General features: G+C 41.9%; 1 protein-coding gene across 1 annotated transcript in view; it reads right to left on the bottom strand.

Moving 5' to 3' along the window:
* LOC101733326 overlaps positions 1-26,428 on the bottom strand; it is a 58,073-nt gene extending 31,645 nt beyond the window's left edge. The window contains exons 1-23 of the mRNA XM_031893419.1: positions 26,350-26,428; positions 23,351-23,451; positions 23,041-23,072; positions 20,013-20,111; positions 19,326-19,347; positions 19,201-19,231; positions 18,238-18,322; positions 16,865-17,026; positions 16,341-16,546; positions 15,670-15,761; positions 14,664-14,770; positions 13,072-13,436; positions 11,777-11,880; positions 11,446-11,561; positions 10,838-11,023; positions 9,670-9,884; positions 8,565-8,656; positions 7,842-7,939; positions 7,470-7,652; positions 6,542-6,747; positions 4,297-4,385; positions 4,054-4,169; positions 1,539-1,712 (exon numbers count right to left, since the gene is read on the bottom strand). Coding sequence (XP_031749279.1) covers positions 1,539-1,712; positions 4,054-4,169; positions 4,297-4,385; positions 6,542-6,747; positions 7,470-7,652; positions 7,842-7,939; positions 8,565-8,656; positions 9,670-9,884; positions 10,838-11,023; positions 11,446-11,561; positions 11,777-11,880; positions 13,072-13,436; positions 14,664-14,770; positions 15,670-15,761; positions 16,341-16,546; positions 16,865-17,026; positions 18,238-18,322; positions 19,201-19,231; positions 19,326-19,347; positions 20,013-20,111; positions 23,041-23,072; positions 23,351-23,411 — 2,841 coding nt within the window. The 5' untranslated portion in view covers positions 23,412-23,451; positions 26,350-26,428. The remainder of the gene's footprint in view (positions 1-1,538; positions 1,713-4,053; positions 4,170-4,296; positions 4,386-6,541; positions 6,748-7,469; positions 7,653-7,841; positions 7,940-8,564; positions 8,657-9,669; positions 9,885-10,837; positions 11,024-11,445; positions 11,562-11,776; positions 11,881-13,071; positions 13,437-14,663; positions 14,771-15,669; positions 15,762-16,340; positions 16,547-16,864; positions 17,027-18,237; positions 18,323-19,200; positions 19,232-19,325; positions 19,348-20,012; positions 20,112-23,040; positions 23,073-23,350; positions 23,452-26,349) is intronic.
* Positions 26,429-26,632: the final 204 nt, after the last annotated feature.

The raw sequence follows: 26,632 nt of genomic DNA, 5'->3' as shown, positions 1-26,632 counted from the left end.
ACTGTCACTTGTCAAAAAAAATGTTTTTGTTAATTCTTTTTGACGAGCGCCAATTATTATGATGCACACAACAATTTTTGGACGCACTGCAAATTTTTCTACGGCGAATTTTCACCAATGGCAAAATACGGAAATTTCTCAGCAGATCCATGCCTGGCAAATTTTTTCGCCTATCACTATATATTAAAAAATACAATGTTTGCTTGGCTAAAACCATAAATACTCCAGTGCGTCTAATTCATATTCATTTTCAATGGGTCTAACTAATTCTCAAAAAAAAAAATTGATGGGATTCCTTATCCAGAAAACCCCAGGTCCCGAGCATTCTGGATAATAGGTCCCATACCTGTACAACTCTCATTGGGGCTCATTTATCAACAGTGGGCACATTTGCCCATGGGCAGTAACCCATACCAACCAATCAGTGATTATCTTTTTTTCAGCCAGCTGTAGGCAGAACAATGAGTATAACAATTTGATTGGTTGCCATGGGTTACTGCCCACGGGCAAATTTGCCCACTGTTGATAAATGACCCCCATTGACTTCTAAGTAGACTCGCAAGCTTTTAAATAGTGAAGTTTTAAATTCTAGTTTGGGGAATTTTTTGTGCTTAATGAATTTCTAACACTCGAGTTCTGAAAACCATAATTCGAATTTGGGAGTTTTTGCGCCAATTTTTTTTGAAAAATTAGAATTTGAGTGTTGATAAATTACCCCCTGAAATTTATGTAACGACAGCTCTTAACAATAGAAGTTAGAATTTCACAGATGGTTAGTGATGGGCGAAATAATCTGGCAGGCATGGATTCGCTGCGAATTTCTACGTTACACCATTGGTTATTTTTTTCCCGAAACGGGCGGCAAAATTTGCTGCGGAAAAAAAGAAATTGTTGCGCATGTACAAAAAAAAAATTGACGCATTCTCGTTTTTTGGCACAGAATTGCCACGCAACATTTTTGCTGTTTCACAAATCTTTTGAAAGATTCATGGGTTTTTCGGCGAAGCGAAACGGGATAGATTCGCTCATCACTACAGATGGTAATTTTTTTTTTTTTTTAAATTGTTCTCAATTTTGAAAAAGTTGCACATTAGGGGGCTGATTTACTAATCCACGAATCCGAATCCCGAATGGGAAAAAATCGGATTGGAAACGAACATTTTGCGATTTTTTCGCAACTTTTTCGTAGCCGTTACGACTTGCGCGAATTGTCGCGACTTTTTCATAGCCATTACAAATTTTGTGCATTGTCGCGACTTTTTCATAGCCGTTATGACTTTCGTGAGTTGTCGCGACTTTTTCATAGCCATTACGACTTTCGTGCATTGTCGCGACTTTTCGTATTGAGCTCGAAAAATTCGCAAAATACCGATCATTACGAAAAAAAACGCATTCGGACGCTTTTCGGACGTTCGTGGATTAGTAAATGTGCCCCTGGGTTTCAGAATAGATTCAGAATAGAAAAGGGACAGATTCGCTCGTCACTAGTGGTAAATATTACCCTGATTCTGCAATAATACTCAATAGTCTCTGCTTACCTGTGTCGCTGTCGCTGTAAACCTCGTCATAACGATGTCGACCTCGGTGACTGTCTGTGTTTTTAGGTAATTAAATAGTAAAACACTGTCGTCCGGGCTTTGCAGCGTGTTGGAATTTACAATCATGTCTCCGATTTGGTCCATTGTCAAAATTTTGATCACCCCAGGTTCGTACTATGAAAGAAGAAAAAATATATGAAATGTGTGTAGGGACCCATAGGGTTAAGTTCCCTATGGCTTTATATTATACCCTACCTCTTCACACCTTTACTGTTATTGGGCAGAAGCCCTTATACTCAGGTTTCAGTTATGTAACTGTATTCCCTATAGGTTAGTCAAGTTGTTCATGCCCCCTGCAGGCTGATATAGTGTCTTGCAAGAAGGAGTGGCTTCCTCTTTGGCTGCAGTCTGCCTTCCAAGCAGAGCTCCATCGAGCCTGGGAGCAGACCTTAGGCCCCAGTAAAGCCATTTTTGCCTCCAAGGACATCATCCCTCTGGAGAAAGTCGGGGACAGGGCCCCGTGAACCAGGTTTAGGCAGAAACAGCAGGTTTGTCATAGCACAAAGAGTGAGGTAGTCAGGCTTATTTAGCAAGAGCAGCTCAGCTCCACCAGGATAATAGATTTGAAAGTACCCTCCGCGTAGGGCCATGGAGTAGAGATAGGAGACAGGCCAGAACAAACCCTGATCCCTACTCACACGGAGGACTCTCACGCTAGGGGTTATCAACCTGAGGAACAAGGTATCCAGACTGTTTCCTAAGGGGTGCCAAGCTGACAGGTGCATTTACCCTGCCCAGACTCCCAACAGATTTGGGGTAAACCGGTGTGCATCCTCTCTTGTTCCTCTGCTACCCTTTACCATCTATATCTGCCTATCTGTGAGTATATGATAACCCTGCATCATCATTGCATTGTCTTGGACAATAAACTTGTTAATAGTTCACTACAAGAACCTTTCTGGCATCCATTTTGACCAACTGCACTACACAGCTCCAGTGAGTCGTAGTCCAACTACACCCTCATGTCTGGTCAGGTCTCTTCCGCCTAAGCGAAGGCCAATCCTAAGAAAGGGAGTCGCATGTAACACATGCTCTCCATACAACTACTAGTCTGGTTTTAACCCTTTCATAGCCAAACAAGTGTTACACTTACTAATAAATTGCCTCGGTAAAGGGTTGTATAAATGGTCAGTTTGCAATTATTTTTTGGTTTTTCTAATTCTACTATAGTTTCTGTGAAAGTGTTAACCTCCCATATTTTTCTTTCAAAAAGCCATAAGGGATCTGGTCTAGTGGTCCAATGGGAGTGACCAATGTCACAACAGAGAGCCCCACTCACAAAGTTCAGCTACTCCTTGTAGAAGTGGTTTTAGGAAGAACTTTCTTCCATCTTGTTTTCCACCTATGAAGTATCTCTGCCAGATCCCAACACTGCCCCATACACTGCCCCATACACTGACCCATACACTGCCCCATACACTGACCCATACACTGCCCCATACACTGCCCCATACACTGCCCCATACACTGCCCCATACACTGCCCCATACACTGCCTCATACACTGCCCCATACACTGCCCCATACACTGCCCCATACACTGCCCCATACACTGCCCCATACACTGCCCCATACACTGCCCCATACACTGCCCCATACACTGCCCCATACACTGCCCCATACACTGCCCCATACACTGCCCCATACACTGCCCCATACACTGCCCCATACACTGCCTCATACACTGCCCCATACACTGCCCCATACACTGCCCATACACTGCCCCATACACTGCCCCATACACTGCCCATACACTGCCCCATACACTGCCCTCATACACTGCCCCATACACTGACCCATACACTGACCCATACACTGCCCCATACACTGCCTCATACACTGCCCCATACACTGCCTCATACACTGCCCCATACACTGACCCATACACTGACCCATACACTGCCCCATACACTGCCTCATACACTGCCCCATACACTGACCCATACACTGCCCCATACACTGCCCCATACACTGCCCCATACACTGCCTCATACACTGCCCCATACACTGACCCATACACTGCCCCATACACTGCCCCATACACTGCCCCATACACTGCCCCATACACTGCCCCATACACTGCCCCATACACTGCCCCATACACTGCCCCATACACTGCCTCATACACTGCCCCATACACTGCCCCATACACTGCCTCATACACTGCCCCATACACTGCCCCATACACTGCCCCATACACTGCCCATACACTGCCTCATACACTGCCCCATACACTGCCCCATACACTGCCCCATACACTGCCCCATACACTGACCCATACACTGACCCATACACTGACCCATACACTGACCCATACACTGCCCCATACACTGCCCCATACACTGACCCATACACACCACATTGTGGCATTTTCCATGTTTATAACTCCCAGGTACGCTCACTTTATTATCCTACCTTTATTTTGCACTACATGTTCAGTAGCATCAATTACTTACAGGGTTGAAATCAGATCTGTACGATATAATCTGTTCATAGGTTGCCAAGGTGGAAAAACTCGCTAAGGTCTTTTGAACCCACTCGAAGGAGGTCAATGTGGTGCCACAACCGCTACCTGTTAGTAAGGACATAATAATATATGTCGTTATTGGAGAAGAAGGCACCCAACTTTGTTCATACCAAGACGCCTAACATGAGCTAAATGGTAGTGGAATGTTATATGAATACAGAGCTTCTCTTACCTTTTACATTGTAGTTTGCAAAAAAGTTGAAGATGTCCCTCCTGTTATTAGTTGCAGTCTTGGCGAAGTTCAAGTTGAAAGCATTGACTCTGTAGAGCAAACAAAAATAAACTGTCTTACTTTGCAAATACACAAAAAGATCTTTTCCATTATAATGAATCTGCCTCTTGTTATATGAATTCCTAACCCTCTATTGTTCTTAAAGCAGAAGGAAAGGTAAAAACTCAGTAAGCTTTATCAGAAAGGTCTATGTAAATACAGCCATAAGCACTCACAGAAACGCTGCACTGAGTCCTCTGTCAAAAGATTTGTTGTGTCTGTTTTGCTCTGCCAGAGACACGCAGCTCTCTCCTCTCTCCCCCCCCTCTCAAGAATGCCAAGAACTCACTCCCCCCTTACGAATGTGGATCTGAGCCAATCAGCAGGAAGCTGACTCATAGGGGCACATTTACTAATCCACGAACGTCCGAAAAGCGTCTGAATGCGTTTTTTTCGTAATGATCGGTATTTTGCGACTTTTTTTCGAAAGTCATAATGGCTATGAAAAAGTCGCGACAACTCACGAAAGTCATAATGGCTATGAAAAAGTCGCGACAACTCATGAAAGTCATCATGGCTATGAAAAAGTCGCGACAACTCATGAAAGTCATAATGGCAATGAAAAAGTCGCGACAATTCACGAAAGTCATCATGGCTATGAAAAAGTCGCAACAACTCATGAAAGTCATAATGGCTATGAAAAAGTCGCGACAACTCACGAAAGTCATAATGGCTATGAAAAAGTCGCAACAACTCACGAAAGTCATAATGGCTATGAAAAAGTCGCGACAACTCACGAAAGTCATAATGGCTATGAAAAAGTCGCGACAATTCACGAAAGTCATCATGGCTATGAAAAAGTTGCGACAATTCACGAAATTTGTAATGGCTATGAAAAAGTCGCGACAATTCGCACAAGTCGTAACGGCTACGAAAAAGTCGCGACGGTGATGAAAAAATCGCAAAAAATACGAAAAAGTCACAAAATGTTCGTTTCCAATCCGTTTTTTTCCCATTCGGGATTCGGATTCGTGGATTAGTAAATCAGCCCCATAGTCTTACTAACTGAGCATACACCTGTCTTGGTCTTGGTGCAGGAGTGAGGCATTATGGGAACTTTCTTTACACAGCTCAGTGTTTTTTTTTCCTATGAGGCTTCTAACATCTGAACAGGAGAAATATGGGGAGACTTAAGGGCACTATTGAGAGAACTGAAGGTATGCCTGCAGCTTGAGATTAACTCTTTATTAGCCTTTCCTTCTCCTTTAAACCTCTGTCTGTCTTTTCTCCTTCTACTCTGTTCTACTTCCAACAGTGTTTCTCCTAATATACTTGGCAACCAGCTATAAGTGAAGGAGGCACAATTATAGTATCTGGAACCCATAGCTATACTCGTCATATACTTGTCAGGTTTTCTCATGCTCTCATTGTCTTCTTATACTTTTTAGGGTGAAGACACACAGAGCTACTAGTAGCAGCTACTTGTCATGGCTACTAAACTCCAGAAAATACCCTGCTATAGACAATACTGAGAATTTCCTTTTGCTAAAACACACGTAGAGACAATTATCAGTAAATGATCAGCATTGTCTATTTTAGTAGCCACGACAAGTAGCTGCTACTAGTAGCTCTGTGTGTCTTCACCCTTAGACCTCACTTGATGTTGAGTGGATTTCCACATACCAATCCTTCTTTCTTTTATTCCTTTTTAAAATCTTATCTCAATGTAATCGTATGCATGATCAAATGAGACTTTATCTACATTTCCAAGGCCTAAAGGTCCCCATACACGTGAAGATTCGCTTGCTTGGTGAGGTAGCCAAGCGAGCGGATCTTCACCCGATATCCCCACCTACGGGTGGGCGATATCGGGGGAACATGTAGGCTAATTCGATCCTGGGGCCAAACGATCGAATTATAATGGCGGCAATAGGGCAGTCGGTTCAACGAGCCGATGCGGCCCCCGATCCGACTGAATCTTTTAACCTGCCCAATCGATATCTGGCCAATTTCAGGGTATGGCCTTCGTTTCTACCCCTACATGGGCCGATAAGCTGCCGAATCGGTCCGAGGGACTCATATCAGCAGCTACAATCGGCCCGTGTATGGGGACCTTAACTTTTGTAACCTGGTAAAAATGAGCATCTTAGGTATCTCTGTAGATTGTTTGTACGTCGGACTAGGAATAATACCATAAATTACTCACAAAGTTTCATAAGATGCACAGTTGATGGTAAGAGGAATCTCATCAAGGATGTGTGTATTAACAGTGGGCAGCACATAGCCCAGTCTCTTCACAAACCAGACATTAAAGTCTTCCGCTGTGAAGGTGGGGTAATAGTTTACCAGCTGCGTGGTGGTAAGGTTCAGCATGGTGTATTCTACTTCTTCTGTCACAGTAAATGTAGGGCTCTTTTGTGGAGAAATAGAGGCAAGAAATGTAGATATTACTGTTTCAAGTCATCCAGCTCTTAATAAACAGTTTTATGCTACTAACTAGGCAGCCCAATATAACCATCTAAAAGATCTTCTATACCTACAAGAAGGGGCCTGGGAATAGATGTCCCTGTAGATTTTGATTACCAAAATTATTTTTCTATCCAAACCCTCTCTTTTTTATTTCTCATTCTGTGGTCTAAACCACTGCCTGGTTGCTAGAATGAAGGCAATGAATGAAAACAAACTGCCAATAGTCTTGAAATTGTCTCTAATCATACTAGAGTTAATTATAAGTTTTTATGGGGGCTTAATAAGCTCCCACGGAGAAAAAGTGCATGCCTATGTCAAGCCTATAAAGATATTTCAGCTTATCTTTGAAGGACTTTTGCCTATAGAGCTAAAGTCATTTGAAAAGTAGTAAATTCCATCATTGAATTAGAACAGGATAATATATATCTATGGGCAAAAATAAAAAAAAACTACTTGGGACAATACTAAGCTAAACACCTAACTTGTGATTGGATTAGTGGAAGAGTATATATGCTGAGGGCTTCCCATACCAGTCAGTTGAACTGCTCGGATGAGTAGCGAAACGTCTTAAATGATTACTTAACAAGTCCAGTTGCTTTAGATTTATTTATACTAGATATACCATGACCTGGATGAATGAAAATCTTCATAGTCACCTAACTTACCTTTTCTGAGACGATATTGAAGGTATCCCAGAAAGAGCCAAGGTTCTTCACTACTTTTTGGGCCGGAACATCCACGAGCACATTAAAGACACTTTCTATAACATCTACATTAGTGCGAGCCGAATCCTCATATATGACCACCTCGCCAATTTGATTTGCTGTGAGCTTAGTTAGGACATCAAGCTTGAAAATAAGAGGGAGAAATGATGGATAATGATCCAATAATAGCCGCAACTGATTATTCCAATGTTTCGCGATTATACAAAAAAGGTTGCTAAACCCATTTTGTATTGGCCACTTAGTGAGCCCCTAACTTAGTGAGCTCAAATGTGAGCCGTTGTATTTTTTAAGAAATGTTTTATATATACTTACTGGTTTAAAGTCTGGATTGAGCTGTAAAATGACGGACAGGTTGGTCTCTGCCCTAAACTGTTGCCAGTTGACAACTAACCAGTCCTGGCTGTCACATTCTAAAAAAGAAAGAACATTTTGTTAATTGATCTGTGTATGTAGCTGAATTAATCCATGTATCCTTCTTCAGTTTCCTTGTGTGGCCATGATTGTCACCTATTGGTGGGAGTAGGGAAGGTGAACAGGGAATCTGCAAATATACTGTACAAGTAATAGAAGCTACGCCTCCCTGTAACTCTATAGATCAACCTCTTTGGGTTGTTGGCCTAGAGCCCTGGGCAAATGGAAGCTTGTTTGGCATCAGTGTGGATGGATAAATCACACAACATTGGACCATTCCGCTTGGTGGGAGGAGCAACTCAACCCATGTAAGGTCACTCTTGAAAAAATGAAAATGGGCCTTTTAGGCACCTGTTTATGTTTAGGAATAATAGAAAACCTGAACTTTATTTAATTCTAAGACAGAACAAATTGTTAGCTTGAAAACAACGGATACAAAAATAGAAAGAAAAACGTTATTAGAATTTCAATCTCTGCTCCAGAAAACTATGTTTTAGAATTACTGGATGATAATAACAGGTATTTGATCAATATGAAGCCTTTAAAAAAAAAAATTCTGATATTGCTCGCTTTTTAATTATCAGTTGTATAGGTCAGTGCTTTGGAGAAATTCGGGAAACTTACTTGTGGTGCTCAAGAATGTGCCAATCCAGTCTGCAACTTGCTGTTGGGTGTCAGAGCTCATATAAGTATATGCTTTATTAAGTCCTGCAATGCTGTAGTAGCAAGAAAAGAGATATAGATGAAAATGGCTCAGACCTGTAGATGCCCTCCCCATATTTCCGTATAAGCAAAAAAATATATAAAGAGTATATAATAGATCTAGTGGTTTAAAACGTATGATAGGTTATCTAATCATAGTTCTGGAAACAATGACAGCCATCTTAAGGTGGCCATACACCTTCAGATCCGCTCGCTTGGTGATGTCGCCAAGAGAGCGGATCTTCTCCCGATATCCCCCACCTACAGGTGGGCGATATCGGGAGAATCCAGGCTAATTCGATCATTTGGTCCTGGGGCCAAATGATCGAATTATAACGAAGGGTATAGGCAAAGTCAGTTCGGGGACCGCATCAACGAGCTGATTCGGTCCCCGATCCGACTAGATTTTCTAACCTGCCCGATCGATATCTGGCCGATTTCAGGCCAGATATCGGTCGGGCAGGCCCATCGTTAGTGCCCATACACGGGCCGATTAGCTGCCGAATCGGTCTAAGGGACTGATATCAACAGCTAGAATCGGCCCGTGTATGGGCACCTTTAGACACGTATGTTGTCCTGCACCTTTACTTACATCAGGGGTCTCAAACTCGCGGCCCGCGGGCCATTTGCGGCCCTCGGTACAATATTTTGTGGCCCCCACCAACGCCTTCTTAAAAGCAATGAATGGATCGCGATTTTTATTGCGATTCAAGGGATAATGCAAGGCACGGCGGGCGGGAGCTGCTGATTGCGGAAATGACGTTATGCCATCATAACAGTTATTATGGGAAGACGTTCTGTGTGCACAATTAGCTGCTAAGGAGCTAATTGTGCACACAGAACGTCTTCCCATAATAACTGTTATGATGGCATAACGTCATTTCCGCAATCAGCAGCTCCCGCCCGCCGTGCCTTGCATTATCCCTTGAAAGCCAATTTTTTGTGAAATCCCTTATGCGGCCCAGCCTCATCCTGACTTTGCCTCCTGCGGCCCCCAGGTAAATTGAGTTTGAGCCCCCTGACTTACATGGTTTGGAAGCTTGAGCAGTCCTTTATCAGACCAATAGTCAGCAGTGAGAGTTGAGATGGCTTGATGCATGGCAGAAAGATGGGCAGATTAATATTGAACCAGGTTTCCCAGTCACTGAAGGTGAATTGAGGGAAGCTGGCACTCAGTATTGGCCAGATACCGTCCAGAAGTAAACAACGTACATCGGCGTTCCTTATAACAAGTATGTTGTGCTATAGAAGAAAAGTTAGAGGTAAAGGTAGAAATGAATAAACCACACTATGTGATCAATAGAGCAATATTATGTTTAGCATTCCAGGCTGTAATCATTGGCTACCTTTTCATTTTAATCAGCTTCCATGACTCCATGAATTCTTCCCAAGTCATCTACGTGAGCTTTCTAATTATTTGCTTGCTTAGAGTAACGACCAAATACACAAAATCCCACTAACCATACTATCATAGCCCGTTGTGTAGAGTAATTGTACCAGTGCATTACATTTCAAAGACTCCAAAGGTACATATGCATCGCATGGAATTGGGACTTGTACCATTAACGACTACATAATATCATTTTGGGGATGTATATGTTGTGGGTATTTACTTTTTGTTGGACAAATGCAAAAAGTTATGACATATGTGACAGCCTTAAGGTTGAAGACCCACAGAGCTACTGTTAGCAGCTACTTGTGTAGACAGTGCTGATCATTTACTGATTATTGTCTGTGTATGTGTGTTTTAGCAGAGGCTATTGTCTATGGCAGGGGATTTTCTGGAGTTTAGTAGCCATGAACAGGGTCGGACTGAGCTGCCGGGACACTGGGAAAAATCCCGGTGGGCCTCGGCCCCAGCGGCCCATACCCTACCCTTGCCTGTGCTCCTCCTGCCCGGACCTGTCCTCCCCTGACACGTTAAATTACACACGCTCGGGGGAGGACGTTGGGTGGGGGGCCCTGCGAGTGGGGTCAGGGGGGCCCTGTGGGGGGGTTGGGAAGGCAATTAGGGGCTGTGGCCGGCGGGGGCACCTGCAGGGCACCTGGGTCGGGAGCCCCGGTGGGCCCTTCACCCCCCAGTCCGACCCTAGCCCTGAAAAAGTAGCTGCTACTAGTAGCCCAGTGTGTCTTCACCCTATGAGAGTCTTCTAAATTACATTGCAGCCTATTGTATCTCTTAATTAATAACTCACCTGCTGTAGAGTTGTACTAAATTCAGTGAGGAATTGTAGAATGTAGTCATAGCCTTTAGTTCTCCATGTAGTTACTAGAGCTGTAATGTCGAATGCATATTTGTCAGGAGCTTCCAGTGTTAGTAAGTTGGAGTATATGATCAGATCGATTGTCTGATTAACGGTCAGAAGATCAATAGCGTCAAACTGGGATGGAAATAAAACAGGGAAATCATTAGTTGAGAGAAAGAAGAGTGATACTTGAGTTTTTAAGCAAAAAATGCTATTTATTAGGGAGCTATCCCCTATAGCTGGGGTCCCCAAACTTTTTTACCCATGAGCCACATGTAAAAAAGACTTGGGGAGCACAACGAAACAAGCATGAAACATGTTCCTGGGGTGCCAAATATGGCTATTTGATAGCCCCTATATGGACTGGCAGCCTATAGAAGGTTCTGTTTGGCAGTACATCTGGTTTTTATGCCTCCAAAGCCTGAAATGTAAAAAATACCTACTTTGAGACCACTGGGAGCAACACCCAAGGGGTTGGAGAGCAACATGTTGCCCCTGAGCCACTGGTTGGGGATCACTGCCCTACAGAGTGGTAATATATTTGATAAAGGACTTACTCCATTGAAAGTAGGGTCCAGCTTGATCATATCTGCGAAGGTGAGATAACGGCTATAAATTCCAAAATTATAGGTCAGCCACGTAGCGCTGGTAAGTCCATATGTGCATCCAGATCCTGTAGAAACCACATACAACGTTACAAACCATCTAAATGCAATAGATATTGTGATATTCCCATCATTCTATGTTGTTTTGGGTGATTAGACTTAGACTGTTTCCATATATTGATCAAAGCTTGCTGCCTTACACTCAAGAAAGAAATGAGTCCTGGCAAGATTGTCTTGTTTCAAATCCTATATCTTGGAATAAAAAAAAATGGTTTCGCTTTACCTGCTGTATGGGTTTCTTTAGTAATGTAGTTGAGCTTGTATTGGAACACATCATATTTCACGGCATCTGTGTAGTTACTGTAGGAACTGTCTAATGCTTGTGACCTGTAGATTTGGGGAAAAACATAAAGTAAGGAACCAAGGGCATCTAAAAAGGCTGCTCTGAGGTTTGTGTCAACTCTAATACAGGTATAGGACCCCTTATCCGGAAACCCATTATCCAGAAAGCTCCGAATTACGGAAAGCCCGTCTCCCATAGACTCCACTTTAATCAAATTATTCAGAATTTTAAAACTGATTTCCTTTTTCTCTGTAATAATAAAACAGTACCTGTAATTGATCCCAACTAAGATATAATTACCCCTTATTGGGGGCAGAACAGTCCTATTGGGTTTATTTCATGGTTAAATGATTCCCTTTTCTCTGTAATAATAAAACAGTATCTGTACTTGATCCCAACTAAGATATAATTACCCCTTATTGGGGGCAGAACAGCCCTATTGGGTTTATTTCATGGTTAAATTATTCCCTTTTACATAGTAACATAGTAAGTTGGGTTGAAAAAAGACATACGTCCATCACGTAATAATAAAACAGTGCCTGTACTTGATCCCAACTAAGATATAATTACCCCTTATTGGGGGCAGAACAGTCCTATTGGGTTTATTTAATGGTTAAATGATTCCCTTTTCTCTGTAATAATAAAACAGTACCTGTACTTGATCCCAACTAAGATATAATTACCCCTTATTGGGGGCAGAACAGCCCTATTGGGTTTATTTCATGGTTAAATGATTCCCTTTTCTCTGTAATAATAAAACAGTACCTGTACTTGATCCCAACTAAGATATAATTACCCCTTATTGGGGGCAGAACAGCCCTATTGGGTTTATTTCATGGTTAAATGATTCCCTTTTCTCTGTAATAATAAAACAGTACCTGTACTTGATCCCAACTAAGATATAATTAATCCTTATTGGATGCTAAACAATCCTATTGGGTTTAATTAAAGTTTTATTGATTTTTTAGTAGACTTAAGGTATGAAGATCCAAATTACAGAAAGACCCCTTATCCGGAATACCCTTGGTCCCGAGCATTATGGATAATGGGTCCTATACCTGTATCTCTAGCTGAAGGCTTAAATTTAATGATCACTTTATAGAGATCAGTCACCATAGGATATACAATATGCATCAATTGGGTAAGGCATAACCCTAGCTATTTTAATATATATGTATAGTCTAGTAGCCTATAACTATGTATATTGAGTTGAATGGAGAGTAGCAGTCACTTACATGTCTTGGTAATCAGAACAGTCAGTGTTGGTAGGGAAGAGATCTAAGACAGTTGCATTGACAGCCGCCAGCAGGAATTTAATTTTGACTTGGAAGATCTCCTTAAAGCTGGGTTTGCATAGCTGTGATTCGGGAGATTCTAACGTGATCAAGGTAATCCTCAGAAGAGAGAAGAGTAAGTCATTGTCTAAGGGCGCTGAGGCAGAAAGCTGTGAAATGGTATCCAGGAAGGTGACAAGATAAAAAATGTCCTTGTTTTGCAGAAAGTCCAACACTGCGGCAGATTTATCGGGGCTGCTGAACAGGTTGGTTTGAAGGCAGTACTGGGCTACTTGGAAATCAGTCAGCACACCTAGTGCCGAACTCTGGAAAAGAACATACAATAGGGTTACTGAATGACCATAGCTCGAGTAAGGGGGTCCGATTACCTTGTTACCCACCCAACAAAGTCCCTGTCTGCCATTGTCTATAACAAGTATCTACTGAAGGCAAGTTTGGCCAACTTGGCACTCTTTTTCCCAATGCATCCTGTAGACCAGGGATCCCCAACCTTTTAGACCCGTGAGCCACATGAAAAAGGTTCCTGGGGGTGCCAAATAAGAGCAATGATTGCCTACTTAATAGCCCCTATGTGTACTAGCAGCCTACAGAGGTTCTGTTTGGCATTATACTTGGTTTTTATGCAAGCTTGTAGATTGTAAGCTCTCTTGTAGATTGTAAGCTCTTTTGGGCAGGGCTCTCTTCACCTCTTGTATCGGTTATTGATTCCTTTATATGTTACTCTGTATGAAACCCACTTATTGTACAGCGCTGAGGAATATGTTGGTGCTTTATAAATAAATGTTAATAATAATAAACTTGTAGATTGTAAGCTCTTTTGGGCAGGGCTCTCTTCACCTCTTGTATCGGTTATTGATTGCTTTATATGTTACTCTGTATGAAACCCACTTATTGTACAGCGCTGCGGAATATGTTGGTGCTTTATAAATAAATGTTAATAATAATAAACTTGTAGATTGTAAGCTCTTTTGGGCAGGGCTCTCTTCCCCTCTTGTATCGGTTATTGATTGCTTTATATGTTACTCTGTATGAAACCCACTTATTGAACAGCGCTGCGGAATATGTTGGTGCTTTATAAATAAATGTTAATAATAATAATAACCAAAACTTGCCTCCTTACCAGAAATTCAAAAATAAGCACCTGCTTTGAGGCCACTGGGAGCAACATCCAAGGGGCTGGTGAGCAACATGTTGCTCACGAGCCACTGGTTGGGGAACACTGTAGACTAATCCTTAAGACCAATATTGGGGGGCACAACTTATTTGCTGTTGCTAAATATTTTTGGAAGCCCAGCCAAAGGGAAAACTTGACTTTCTATTAGAGCTGAGTGTTTTTTGTTTCCCTTCTACTTCTAGAATAATAGCAAAGAAATTGTTATGACAATGTTTCCTTGTATCTACAACCTTGCTATGAGGCAAAGGGAACCCTGGGAGATGTTGGCCTTCAGCTGGACAATAACTAAAAAATTGCTCCCATAATTGCCTAAACATGTCAGTCATCCTTACCAACATTTATTCCAATTCAGACTTACCACATCAATGGTTGGCCAGGCAATGACATAATCAGCATAGTTAACGTTGTTCTTAAAGCTCCGGTAGTTGGAGTTAATCCAGTCAGCGACCGATGGTTTTGGGCACGCTAAGAAAACAAAGTAATATTTAATGTCACTCAAAATGGATGCAAGTACTTTACTGTATAAAGTAGAAACAAAACACTTAGTTCTGTGCAACTTGCCCATCTTGGATATATTTGTCTCTTTCTGCATTATTTAATACCCTGGTAGGGGAGGAGGGACTAAAACATTGATGTTACAAATAGTAACAAATTCTCCACAGCTTACAGACAGCATGCAGGAACTACATAACCCACAATGCATTGCACTGTGATGTTCCTTTCCTTATTGACATCACATGTGCAGGGGATTGTGGGATTGGGAGGATGCAGGCTGAAGGCAGGCTGAGGACAGGCGACTACTAGTACATTTTATTTAAATCTCAAAGTAGCCAACCAGATCAGCAGGGGAACAGGGGGGGGGGGCTTAGGGAACTGTTCCAAACCATCTGGGGGGGGGCCCATTGCTAGTGGAGAGAGTGCAATAGCTGAATTTCCATTTTAAAAAAAGGAAATTCGGCTCTTATATTTACCAGGGGTGGCTTTTTGCCAGGTGGGCCGGATTTGGCCTTGTGTTTGACACGTGCCCTAGAGTATTGAAACTGGTCACTGTGGTTTGTTATGAGGTATTGGCCAAGTCTATTCCAGTTTGGGCTGGCTCAGTGATTATATGACTAACCCAGTACCAAGTAGGCACCCACTGTGCTTGAAAACCATAAGGGTTAATGAATAACAAGCACCATGTATGCTGCATGTCTTGTAACCCAAGGAGACATGGGCAGATGTTGGCTTTCCAATAGCAGGACTCACACACTACCTGCTTATTGGTTGCCTTGATTTACTAGAAATGGAAGGGACTTTTGTTATTACTGGTGTGTTCCAGCAGTGCATGAAGCCATGTTGTCCAGAATCTCCTCATAACTTACTGTATCTCCTCAGGAACTGTGAAATCCAGTGTCCCACCATTTCTCTCGTACTGTTGCTAAGGGTGGGGTATGCCAGTTCTAAAGCATCAACACTGTAATAGAGAGAGAGAAAAAAAACACCAGACAATAATTATTAGAGAACATTCGTAAAGGAGAACCAAAATTTGTTATAGAGCTCCTCAAAACACGGAAACCCCTAATATTCCTATCACTGTAATCTTTAAAAAAAAAAGTATGAATAAATACAATTTATATATGCCGAAATCCAGCTACCAAACAGTTCTCTTTTTGCATCATTTGAAATGCTGGCTAGGGAGGAGGGACTAAAACACTGATGTTACAAATTGTACCAATTTCTCCACAGCTTACAGTCAGGAACTACATAACCCACAATGCATTGCACTGTGATGTTCCTTTCCTTATTGACATCACGTGTGCAGGGAATTGTGGGATTGGGAGGAGGCAGGCTGAAGGCAGGCTGAGGACAGTCGACTACTGTTACATTTTATTTGAGTCTCAAAGTAGCCAGCCAGATCAGCAGGGGAACAGGGGGCGGGGCTTAGGGAAACCATATTATTACCTAACAAATCATGAAAAGGCTGCATATTTTTTCATTTATGTAAATTGCACAAAAAACTAAGTTCAGTGGTGCCCCACCATGCTAGACTTACACTGTCTGGAAGCCATCACATGTCAGAGGGATGTTTATCATGCAGTTCAGAATGTCAGGGTGAATAACAGAGAGGAATGAAGACAGCCTTTGGAACCAAGAGCCAGGGAATACTGAGCAAGCACAATCAGGATCTTGTCTGATTCTGTCCCATACGGCGTTCAGCAAGTACAGCTTGACAGTTGGGGAAATTGATGAGGTGGGGATCTAAAAATGAACATATAATAACATATTATGTCATCATATAGACTATAAAATAAAGAATATATCTAGGAAACTGGACACAAGTCAAATCTAGGACATTTTGGCATTTCTACAGCAGTTGAAAATGTGAGCGATCCTGGGACAACTGGGACACAGAACAGCCCAGTCTAGGCAGAAGGACACTTGGGGAGGTACATTACTCCACCTTGTGAAGGACAGTGAGTACGTTGGTTCAAAGCAAGGGAATGTTCTGGTGCAACTCTATGCTTCTGCTGCACTTCATAATAGTTTTAGCCTTGCTATTGCCGATCCCTTACTTACCTGAGCATCGATTTGATACAAGAGATCTGTGAGTGTATCCAGGCTCAGTTTGGAGATGAAGAGGGAGAAGGATTGTTGGCTGACAAAGGCTGTTGAGCTTGAAGAGTCAGTGATGTAACATTTCATTATGGAGAAAACGGTACTGTTGGAAGCCTTGTCCACCTGGGATTGGAATAAAAGAGAAATGAATACGTATCTTCTAAATACTCAATATAGCCCACCTTCAGCATTCAGTTGCCCAATACTTACCTAAAGAGCAGGTTTCAATGGCATTTTTGGCACAATAATGGACTTCTAACATTTGCTTCTACCATTGTATGCGCTCTAGATTGGTCAAAGCTACCTGCTGATTGGTTTTTATGTATCACTTCCCCATATATAACCACTGCACCACCTGACTAATGAGAGATTGGTGCCATAATAGCAAAGAATCTCTTCCTATTAATCCGAGAAGGCAGCCATATCTGAAGGGAGCTTAGTAAAAATGTATAAGCAGAGCTTATTGGCTATTTTCCCTAATTTACCTGGCCGTGAAGTTTTTTAGTCTCAACATTTGGTAGAAGTTGGGATGCACCATTGTTTGTCTCAAATACATAAACAAGCTAAAAGCATTGAGGAGACCGACTCATACGTATGCAAATAAGTCAAAGGGATTCTGGGAACAAAGTCCTTAAGGTTCTTAGAAAAATTCCATTTACATGGGTTTATCCTATAGGCTAAAGCTCTTCCACTGGGTTTTTAAAGCAAAAGCCGGGATAATAGCTGATCAGATTCCCAACTACAGACCGGTTTCGCCCTTCTTGGGGCTCATCAGTGTAGTGCAGGGTTTTCTGATCAGCTTAGGTAGAGCCAGGAGTCTCATATACATAGGTTTCAGTAAAACAAGGTCATATATAAATTAGACTTTTCTATTGACGTCTACAGCGAATTATTGTGAGCAATATGGCGACTCCCATATCCATAGCAATGCAAGTATGCAATGAACATATATTCCTTCCTGGAAAAGGGAGTTGATAATAATCTCTACTGTACTTAGGCTAAGGGGAGATTTATCAAAATGTGAGTTTAGTAGTTAGTGTAGTTAGTAGTAGTGTTAGTTTAGCTTAATACATAAAAACCCCCCTATGTTCTATTCATTCCTATTGGATTTTTAGAAGTGTATTTATCAATTGAGAAGTTCTAACTTTCAACCACTGATAAATACCCTTCTAAAAATCTTATGTGAATGAATAGAACATGGTGGAGTTTTTATGTATTAAACTCTAAACTCACATTTTGATAGATCTGCCCCTAACTACAGTACCTACAGTAACAAGGTAGATACTACTGTAGACGACGGTTCTGTAGAACGAACAACAAAAGCCCAGACTTACCGACGCACACGCATATTGTCTCAGGGTATTTTCACAGGCAGTTTCATTGGTCAAACCACTTTCCAAGAGGAGGTTCAAGTCTTGGCTAAAATAATAAATAAATAATAATAAATAATATTTGGGGTCAACAGGAAAGAAAGTCAGTCTCAACCCCCAACTTTCTTACAGTGAGATTCTAAACCCTGTTCTAGTCAAAGCCTCAAGTGTGTTCAGGAAAAGTTGAGGCTTCGTGAACATGTTTTTAAATATGTTCTTGAATGTGCAGAACTAACAGACTATGCACTGGTTTCAACTGGTTGAGTTGGAGCCTTCTGGGAAATGTATTCTTTTAAAAAAAGAACCAGAAAGTGGCCAAAGAAAAATTGTAGGGTTTACACCATTACTGGTCCACCAATATTTCCAGTTTATGTTCTAACGTTCTAGAGTAGCCTCCAAGTAATGGAATAAAAAGGATAAGGAACTATATACCAGGTCTATTAACCAATAACAAGCAACCATAGAACAGCTGGACTGTAAATGCTACCTACCAACCAGTAGCTAACTCTATTCTTTTCTTTATTACCCCCTACGGCTATGGGAGCTATGTGTATTGAAAATCCATGACACTGTCTCTATAAAGGTATTGGATCCATTGGCCCAAATTTGGTTGGATGAGAAAAACCTTCTCCTACATCAGTTCCAAAATTCCCTGTAGACCTCAATTCAGTTTCCTTGAGATAAACCATGAAGTTTTGTTCTACTCAAAGAATAGACTCCGCCCCATTGTCTGAAATGCTTAGGACACAGAGGCTTTCCATATAAGAGGTCTTCCTGTATTTTAGAGTACCATGCACTACTTAACATCATGTTAAGGAGCTGTTTGGTTAATACAGAGTTAATTATTACAAAATGGAGATTTGTTTGTTTAAATAGTATTTTAATTACAGAAGGATTATGACCAATGGAAGTCAAAAGGCTACTTACATTCCAGCTACTCCTGAGCAGTACTGGTCAGCTGTAAATCACAGGAACAGCAGTTAGTGCCTTGTCACGCCATCACTCTTACTTTTAACCCACATAGTAAACATACCACTGTCAAGTATACTTACGACTGACGGCATAGGAGACGCACTAGAATGAGAAATAAAAGCATAAATAAATGAAATGCTCAATGTCTAAGGAAAAGTATCTGACAAATTAGGGTTTCTAAGACTTTTTATTGTGGGGGGGGGTTTCCTTTTTTTGTATCATAGGTAATGTACTATTATAAAGCTCCGCCCACATTCTTCATTGTCTCTAAATGAAGTAATTACCCAGTAGGTATCTTGGGAAAACATGGCATATTATAGATATATCTCCAGGTACTTCAATGGGCACCAGTATTGCCCCATCTATTTTATTGTAAGGAGAACACAACATGATGAGAGAATAGTTTACTCTCTGCTCATATATATGTTTATACCCATGAGCGGGAATGGTCATATTGATTGGTTTGACATACTGCAAAGATATCCATAAAATGGTACCACTAGTGATGAAGAGGATTGATCTTCCTTTGTCAAGGTGGATGGAGAAGAACTCCAGCCAAGACAAGCAAAAAAGAAAGCTAAACAACTGATATACAATTAAATATACAGGAAATAACCTATGGCTTATACTTTATTGGCTATTTATAAATAGGGTATAATGTATTTAGTAAATGCCCCCCTTTGTCCCATTTTCCAACTCTTTGAAACAACGGGGCTGAAAAATTCTGCCAAAAGAAAAGCACAACAATAAAGGGTAAGGAGGCTTACTGGCTCTTGGTTGCTCGACACCAATAATTCCGCCGACGTTTGAAAAACATTGTCAAAGATTGTTGATTGGACCTGCGTTGTTTGACTACTTTCAAAACTCTGCAAATTACACAAAAATAATATTTAGGGATTGCTTTATAAATGCCTGTTTTTTTAATTGCCATTTATTTCTAAAAAATGATGAAGTGGATGACGGTAGCCATGATGATTATTCTAGTTTTCATAAACATGTTTTGCTATGAGTCCAGTCGGATATGGGCCAATGAAATTTTAGGAAATCAACCCATAAACCCCAATTTGGTAAAACATGTAAAGGGCTCAAATAAAATTAAAAAAATCTGACGTGTTAGGTTGGGCATCAGGGTGTTCTTGGTTAACCTATCACCTTGTGAGTATGTGAATCAACTCTTGGGCAGCTGATAGGTCCACGCCCATCTATTGGCTGTTTAACGGGTTGCGTGGAGGAATTTACTGGCACCCATGTGACTATTTCTATGTCCCTTTTGGCAACAGTAATTTATGGCAGGCTGTCTGTATACTAAATAAACCATAAAATCAGAGCCACTATCCCAAAATCAAAGTTCCTTTTTCTGATTGGCTCCTTCAGGAGCTGCTGCCTGGAATACTGTATCTGATTTGTAGCTAATTTAAAGATAAGAATATAACAGATTCAAGAAGCAAAGTAAACAGGTGTCTTGAACCTATAAACTACATACATATATATTATAGTATTCTAATCAAAGGGGGCAGTTATATCGATGACATTTTTCTTTTAGAGAATGCAGTTCCGAGAAAGACGAGGGATCAGGAAGGGCCACAAATGGGGTGGGTTGAGATAACTGATGGTAGAAGGGGTGGACAAGGATGGAGAATTAGGGAGGATTTAATACCACCAGATTTGATTTGTTGGCAAAAAAAGCAGAGACTCTCATTGGTAGGATAAGTCATATTAGATAAAAACCTATGTCAGACCCCTTGAAAGTGTTACCAAAATATGGCCTTTTTTCTAACATGTTTAAAGTAAATCAATTTGAACTCCCATTCCTCCTTGCCCAAGGCAGTATGAGACAGATGGTATTGGCGGAATCTGCCTCACCCTGCCTGGAAAGCGTCTTCACATTCTTTTCCTTCAAAACAGCATAATTGATGTATTTGTCCCTTCGTCTACATATGTCAGTTGTATGGCAGTTTGGCACTGCAGTTACCCCCAGTGCAACAGAGTTAAAGCAAAAGAGTAGGCTGGGAAACCCAAGGTAGCCATATTGGATATATACTTATCCACTGGAAATAAAGCTTTTTGGACATATTACTTGCCCTTCCCACACATTCCAAGTTTGTCCCAGATCTTGAAACCTCCAGCAGCCAATCCGCTGTTACTATTTATTGGTCTCCCGTAAAGGTCCCCATACACCGGCCGATTCTAGCTGCCGATATCGGTCCCTTAGACTGATTCGGCAGCTAATCGGCCCATGTATGGGCACTCCCGATGGGCCTGCCCGACCGATATCTGGCCTGAAATTGGGCAGATCTCGATTGGGCAGGTTAAAAAATCTATTGCCTATACCCGTTGTTATAATTCTATCATTTGGCCCCAGGGCCAAACGATCGAATTAGCCTGGATTCTCCCGATATCGCCCACCCGTAGGTGGGGATATCGGGAGAAGATCGCCAAGCGAGCGGATCGGCCCATGTATGGGAAGCTTAACTTGAACAATGAAAGCAAACACCTGATTGGTTGCTATAGCTTGAAAGACCTACTTCGCTGCTTTTCACCTAAAAGCTGTGGAGGGAACCTTAGCACTGATAGGCCGCGTACAAGAACTTCTGGGACCCTAGTTTATTGAATTCTATTGAAGAAATTTTATACAATGACAGAAATAAATGGGTATTGTCATCGACTGTACCAATAGCCATGCATGGGGGGGGGGGGGGGGCTATATTTGCTATAGGAACCATTTAGCAAATAGCTTGGAGCAGTCTGCTGCAAACAGAATACTGAAAGCAGTTCTCTGATTGGTTGCTATGGTAGGCAATTAGTAGGCAATTATGTCCAATGTTAATAAATAACCCCCCTTCTAATGATCTTATTTCGGTTTATAGTACAGGTATGGGATATCCAGAAACCCATTATCCAGAAAGCTCCGAATTATATAAAGGCTATCTCCCATAGACTCCATTTTAATAAAATAATTCAGAATTTTAAAAATGATTTCCTTTTTCTCTGTAATAATAAAACAGTACCTGTACTTGATCCCAACTAAGATATAATTACCCCTTATTGGGGCAGAACAGCCCTATTGGGTTTATTTAATGGTTAAATGATTCCCTTTTCTCTGTAATAATAAAACAGTATCTGTACTTGATCCCAACTAAGATATAATTACCCCTTATTGGGGGCAGAACAGCCCTATTGGGTTTATTTAATGGTTAAATGATTCCCTTTTCTCTGTAATAATAAAACAGTACCTGTACTTGATCCCAACTAAGATATAATTACCCCTTATTGGGGGCAGAACAGCCCTATTGGGTTTATTTCATGGTTAAATGATTCCCTTTTCTCTGTAATAATAAAACAGTACCTGTACTTGATCCCAACTAAGATATAATTACCCCTTATTGGGGGCAGAACAGCCCTATTGGGTTTATTTCATGGTTAAATGATTCCCTTTTCTCTGTAATAATAAAACAGTACCTGTACTTGATCCCAACTAAGATATAATTACCCCTTATTGGGGCAGAACAGCCCTATTGGGTTTATTTAATGGTTAAATGATTCCCTTTTCTCTGTAATAATAAAACAGTACCTGTACTTGATCCCAACTAAGATATAAATAATACTTATTGGATGCAAAACAATCCCCTTGGGTTTAATTGATGTTTTATTGATTTTTTAGTAGACTTAAGGTATGGAGATCCAAATTACGGAAAGACCCCTTATCTGGAATCCCCTTGGTCCCGAGCATTCTGGATAACGGGTCCCATACCTGTACTGGAAATACCCGTGATAAGAGTATAAAGTAATACTTACAAATGTCATCTGCTGGGCCCCCACATATTGATCTGCAAATAAAAAAAAATCAAACATGAAGAATATTTTGCTGTTTATCATTATTTTCGATGCTTAAGCATATTTCTGTTCCCATATTGGTTGCAGCGCCATCTAGAGCACAGAAATATATAACAAAACTCTACTGATTTCCAAGACAGCAAGCAACATGGCAACCTTGAGACACAAGACTGCTCATGTATGGAGGCAAAGGTAACTATGCAGAAAAGTCATTTAGTAACAATGGTGCAAATACAGCTACAGGTGATAACATGTGTACACAGTAACTTACACGAAAGCAGTAACCCTGTTAAGGCAAATAAGATAGGCACAGCGTCCCTCGTCTTCATCATTCCAGACTCTCTGTGGTCTGGGTGTAAGTTGTGGCCCACTCTGTAAATACATTAAACAAATACAATGTATCCAACATTAGTAAATGTATTAGTGCGTCTGCAAATGGGGATTCCGTCATCTGATAAGTGCAGTTATGGCGCTAACAAATGTACCTTTTTGCACATGGAATACCTGCTGTTGTTGGGTGGACACAACAGTTGCAAAGCTTTGTAAATATAAGAGAATGTCTAGGACGACTGTCTTTAGTGTTGCTGGGGGCCAAAAGTCCCATTATTTAAATATTAAAGAATTTTCAGGTTATGGCCCTTCAGCTGTTGTTGAACTATAAATCTGAGAATCTCCTCAGAGCATTAGTGGACGTCAGAAGGTGGTAATTCATCAACACTTGAAAAAAATCTCTCCCTACTATACCTGCTATCCCACAGCCCCAGTCCCTTCCCAGAGGCTATTATCCCCCCACTGCTACTATAGGCACCATCTCTCCCTACTATACCTGCTATCCCACAGCCCCAGTCCCTTCCCAGAGGCTATTATCCCACTGCTACTATAGGCACCATCTCTCCCTACTATACCTGCTATCCCACAGCCCCAGTCCCTTCCCAGAGGCTATTATCCCCCCACTGCTACTATAGGCACCATCTCTCCCTACTATACCTGCTATCCCACAGCCCCAGTCCCTTCCCAGAGGCTATTATCCCCCCACTGCTACTATAGGCACCATCTCTCCCTACTATACCTGCTATCCCACAGCCCCAGTCCCTTCCTAGAGGCTATTATCCCCCCACTGCTACTATAGGCACCACCCCCCCTACTATACCTGCTATCCCAGAGCCCCAGTCCCTTCCCAGAGGCTATTATCCCCCCACTGCTACTATAGGCACCATCTCTCCCTACTATACCTGCTATCCCACAGCCCCAGTCCCTTCCCAGAGGCTATTATCCCCCCACTGCTACTATAGGCACCATCTCTCCCTACTATACCTGCTATCCCACAGCCCCAGTCCCTTCCTAGAGGCTATTATCCCCCACTGCTACTATAGGCACCATCTCCCCCTACTATATCTGCTATCCCACAGCCCCAGTCCCTTCCCAGAGGCTATTATCCCACTGCTACTATATGCACCATCTCTCCCTACTATACCTGTTATCCCACAGCCACAGTCCCTTCCCAGAGGCTATTATCCCCCCACTGCTACTATAGGCACCATCTCTCCCTACTATACCTGCTATCCCACAGCCACAGTCCCTTCCCAGAGGCTATTATCCCCCCACTGCTACTATAGGCACCATCTCTCCCTACTATACCTGCTATCCCACAGCCCCAGTCCCTTCCCAGAGGCTATTATCCCACTGCTACTATAGGCACCATCTCTCCCTACTATACCTGCTATCCCACAGCCCCAGTCCCTTCCCAGAGGCTATTATCCCACTGCTACTATAGGCACCATCTCTCCCTACTATACCTGCTATCCCACAGCCCCAGTCCCTTCCCAGAGGCTATTATCCCCCTACTGCTACTATAGGCACCATCTCTCCCTACTATACCTGCTATCCCACAGCCCCAGTCCCTTCCCAGAGGCTATTATCCCCCCACTGCTACTATAGGCACCATCTCTCCCTACTATACCTGCTATCCCACAGCCACAGTCCCTTCCCAGAGGCTATTATCCCCCCACTGCTACTATAGGCACCATCTCTCCCTACTATACCTGCTATCCCACAGCCCCAGTCCCTTCCCAGAGGCTATTATCCCCCCACTGCTACTATAGGCACCATCTCTCCCTACTATACCTGCTATCCCACAGCCACAGTCCCTTCCCAGAGGCTATTATCCCCCACTGCTACTATAGGCACCATCTCTCCCTACTATACCTGCTATCCCACAGCCCCAGTCCCTTCCCAGAGGCTATTATCCCCCCACTGCTACTATAGGCACCATCTCTCCCTACTATACCTGCTATCCCACAGCCACAGTCCCTTCCCAGAGGCTATTATCCCCCCACTGCTACTATAGGCACCATCTCTCCCTACTATACCTGCTATCCCACAGCCCCAGTCCCTTCCCAGAGGCTATTATCCCCCCACTGCTACTATAGGCACCATCTCCCCCTACTATACCTGCTATCCCACAGCCCCAGTCCCTTCCCGGAGGCTATTATCCCACTGCTACTATAGGCACCATCTCTCCCTACTATACCTGCTATCCCACAGCCCCAGTCCCTTCCCCGAGACTTATCATCTACAATGCAACTGCAGAGTTGCATTCTGCCCTTACAACCAAAAAGTAAATAAAGGTGATTTACAAAGCTTTCATAGAAAAGTGCAGATTTGACCCTTTCCACCCATGTATCTCAGATTATCCATTACCCTTAAGGTTAATCAATAAATTAGAACAAGAAGAATATAATTAAAAACAAAATTCACCAACAAAATTCACCAACAAAACTCCAAAATATATTCTAAAACGTGAGACAATCCTACATTTTATTGCTTCCTTTCCATCCAAGGAACAAAGGGAAATGCAACAAACTTGCTGCAAATGATTCAAGTTAATAAAGAATCAATAAAATATCTGAAACAAGGCACCAAGCATTATCCATTAATGGCCCTGATTTCTACAACATATCCACGGTGAGGAACATTTTTTGCAAGGTGATATAACCTTGTTTAAATTTGTCTTCCATTAAAAAAAAATTGCTGTTATTATTTTGTATTGAATGTGGTCCTTATAAAAAAATCAGTCCATATATTGTGTTGTCGGCTTGGGTTGCAGATTTATTTCCTTAGAATGGTTGAGGATTATATCAAATAAATGGGGAAAAAAAACCAAATCATTGCAAAACCAGGAACATTTCACTTCTTCCATTGCTCCTTCTGTGCATAAAACAGACCAATAACAGCTGAAATAAAAAAATATATATATATAATATCACTTACTTTTGATGGTCCTGCTTACACCTGTCCTTCAGAGCCAAATGAGAATGAGTTTGACAGGAGATGCTTAAGGTACTTATACCCTGACAGCTTCAAAGGGAAAAAAAGGTGAATTATGCTGGCAGCTATTTGGCCGACAGCCACGGAGGCCCAGCCCATATTCAAGCAGTGCCGTGTGTCAGTGCATTCCTATCCAGAGCAGGTATCTCTAAGCCACACTGGCCTTAGGTGAGTTTCTGTTCCAGATTCAGTGGAGCCATGGATTTCTTTCAATAAAAAGAACAAC

The sequence above is a fragment of the Xenopus tropicalis genome, chromosome 9 (assembly GCF_000004195.4).
Source record: "Xenopus tropicalis strain Nigerian chromosome 9, UCB_Xtro_10.0, whole genome shotgun sequence".
Taxonomy (NCBI): domain Eukaryota; kingdom Metazoa; phylum Chordata; class Amphibia; order Anura; family Pipidae; genus Xenopus; species Xenopus tropicalis.
Note: the sequence above shows the minus strand (reverse complement) of the source record. Positions and strands in the feature narration are given on the sequence as shown.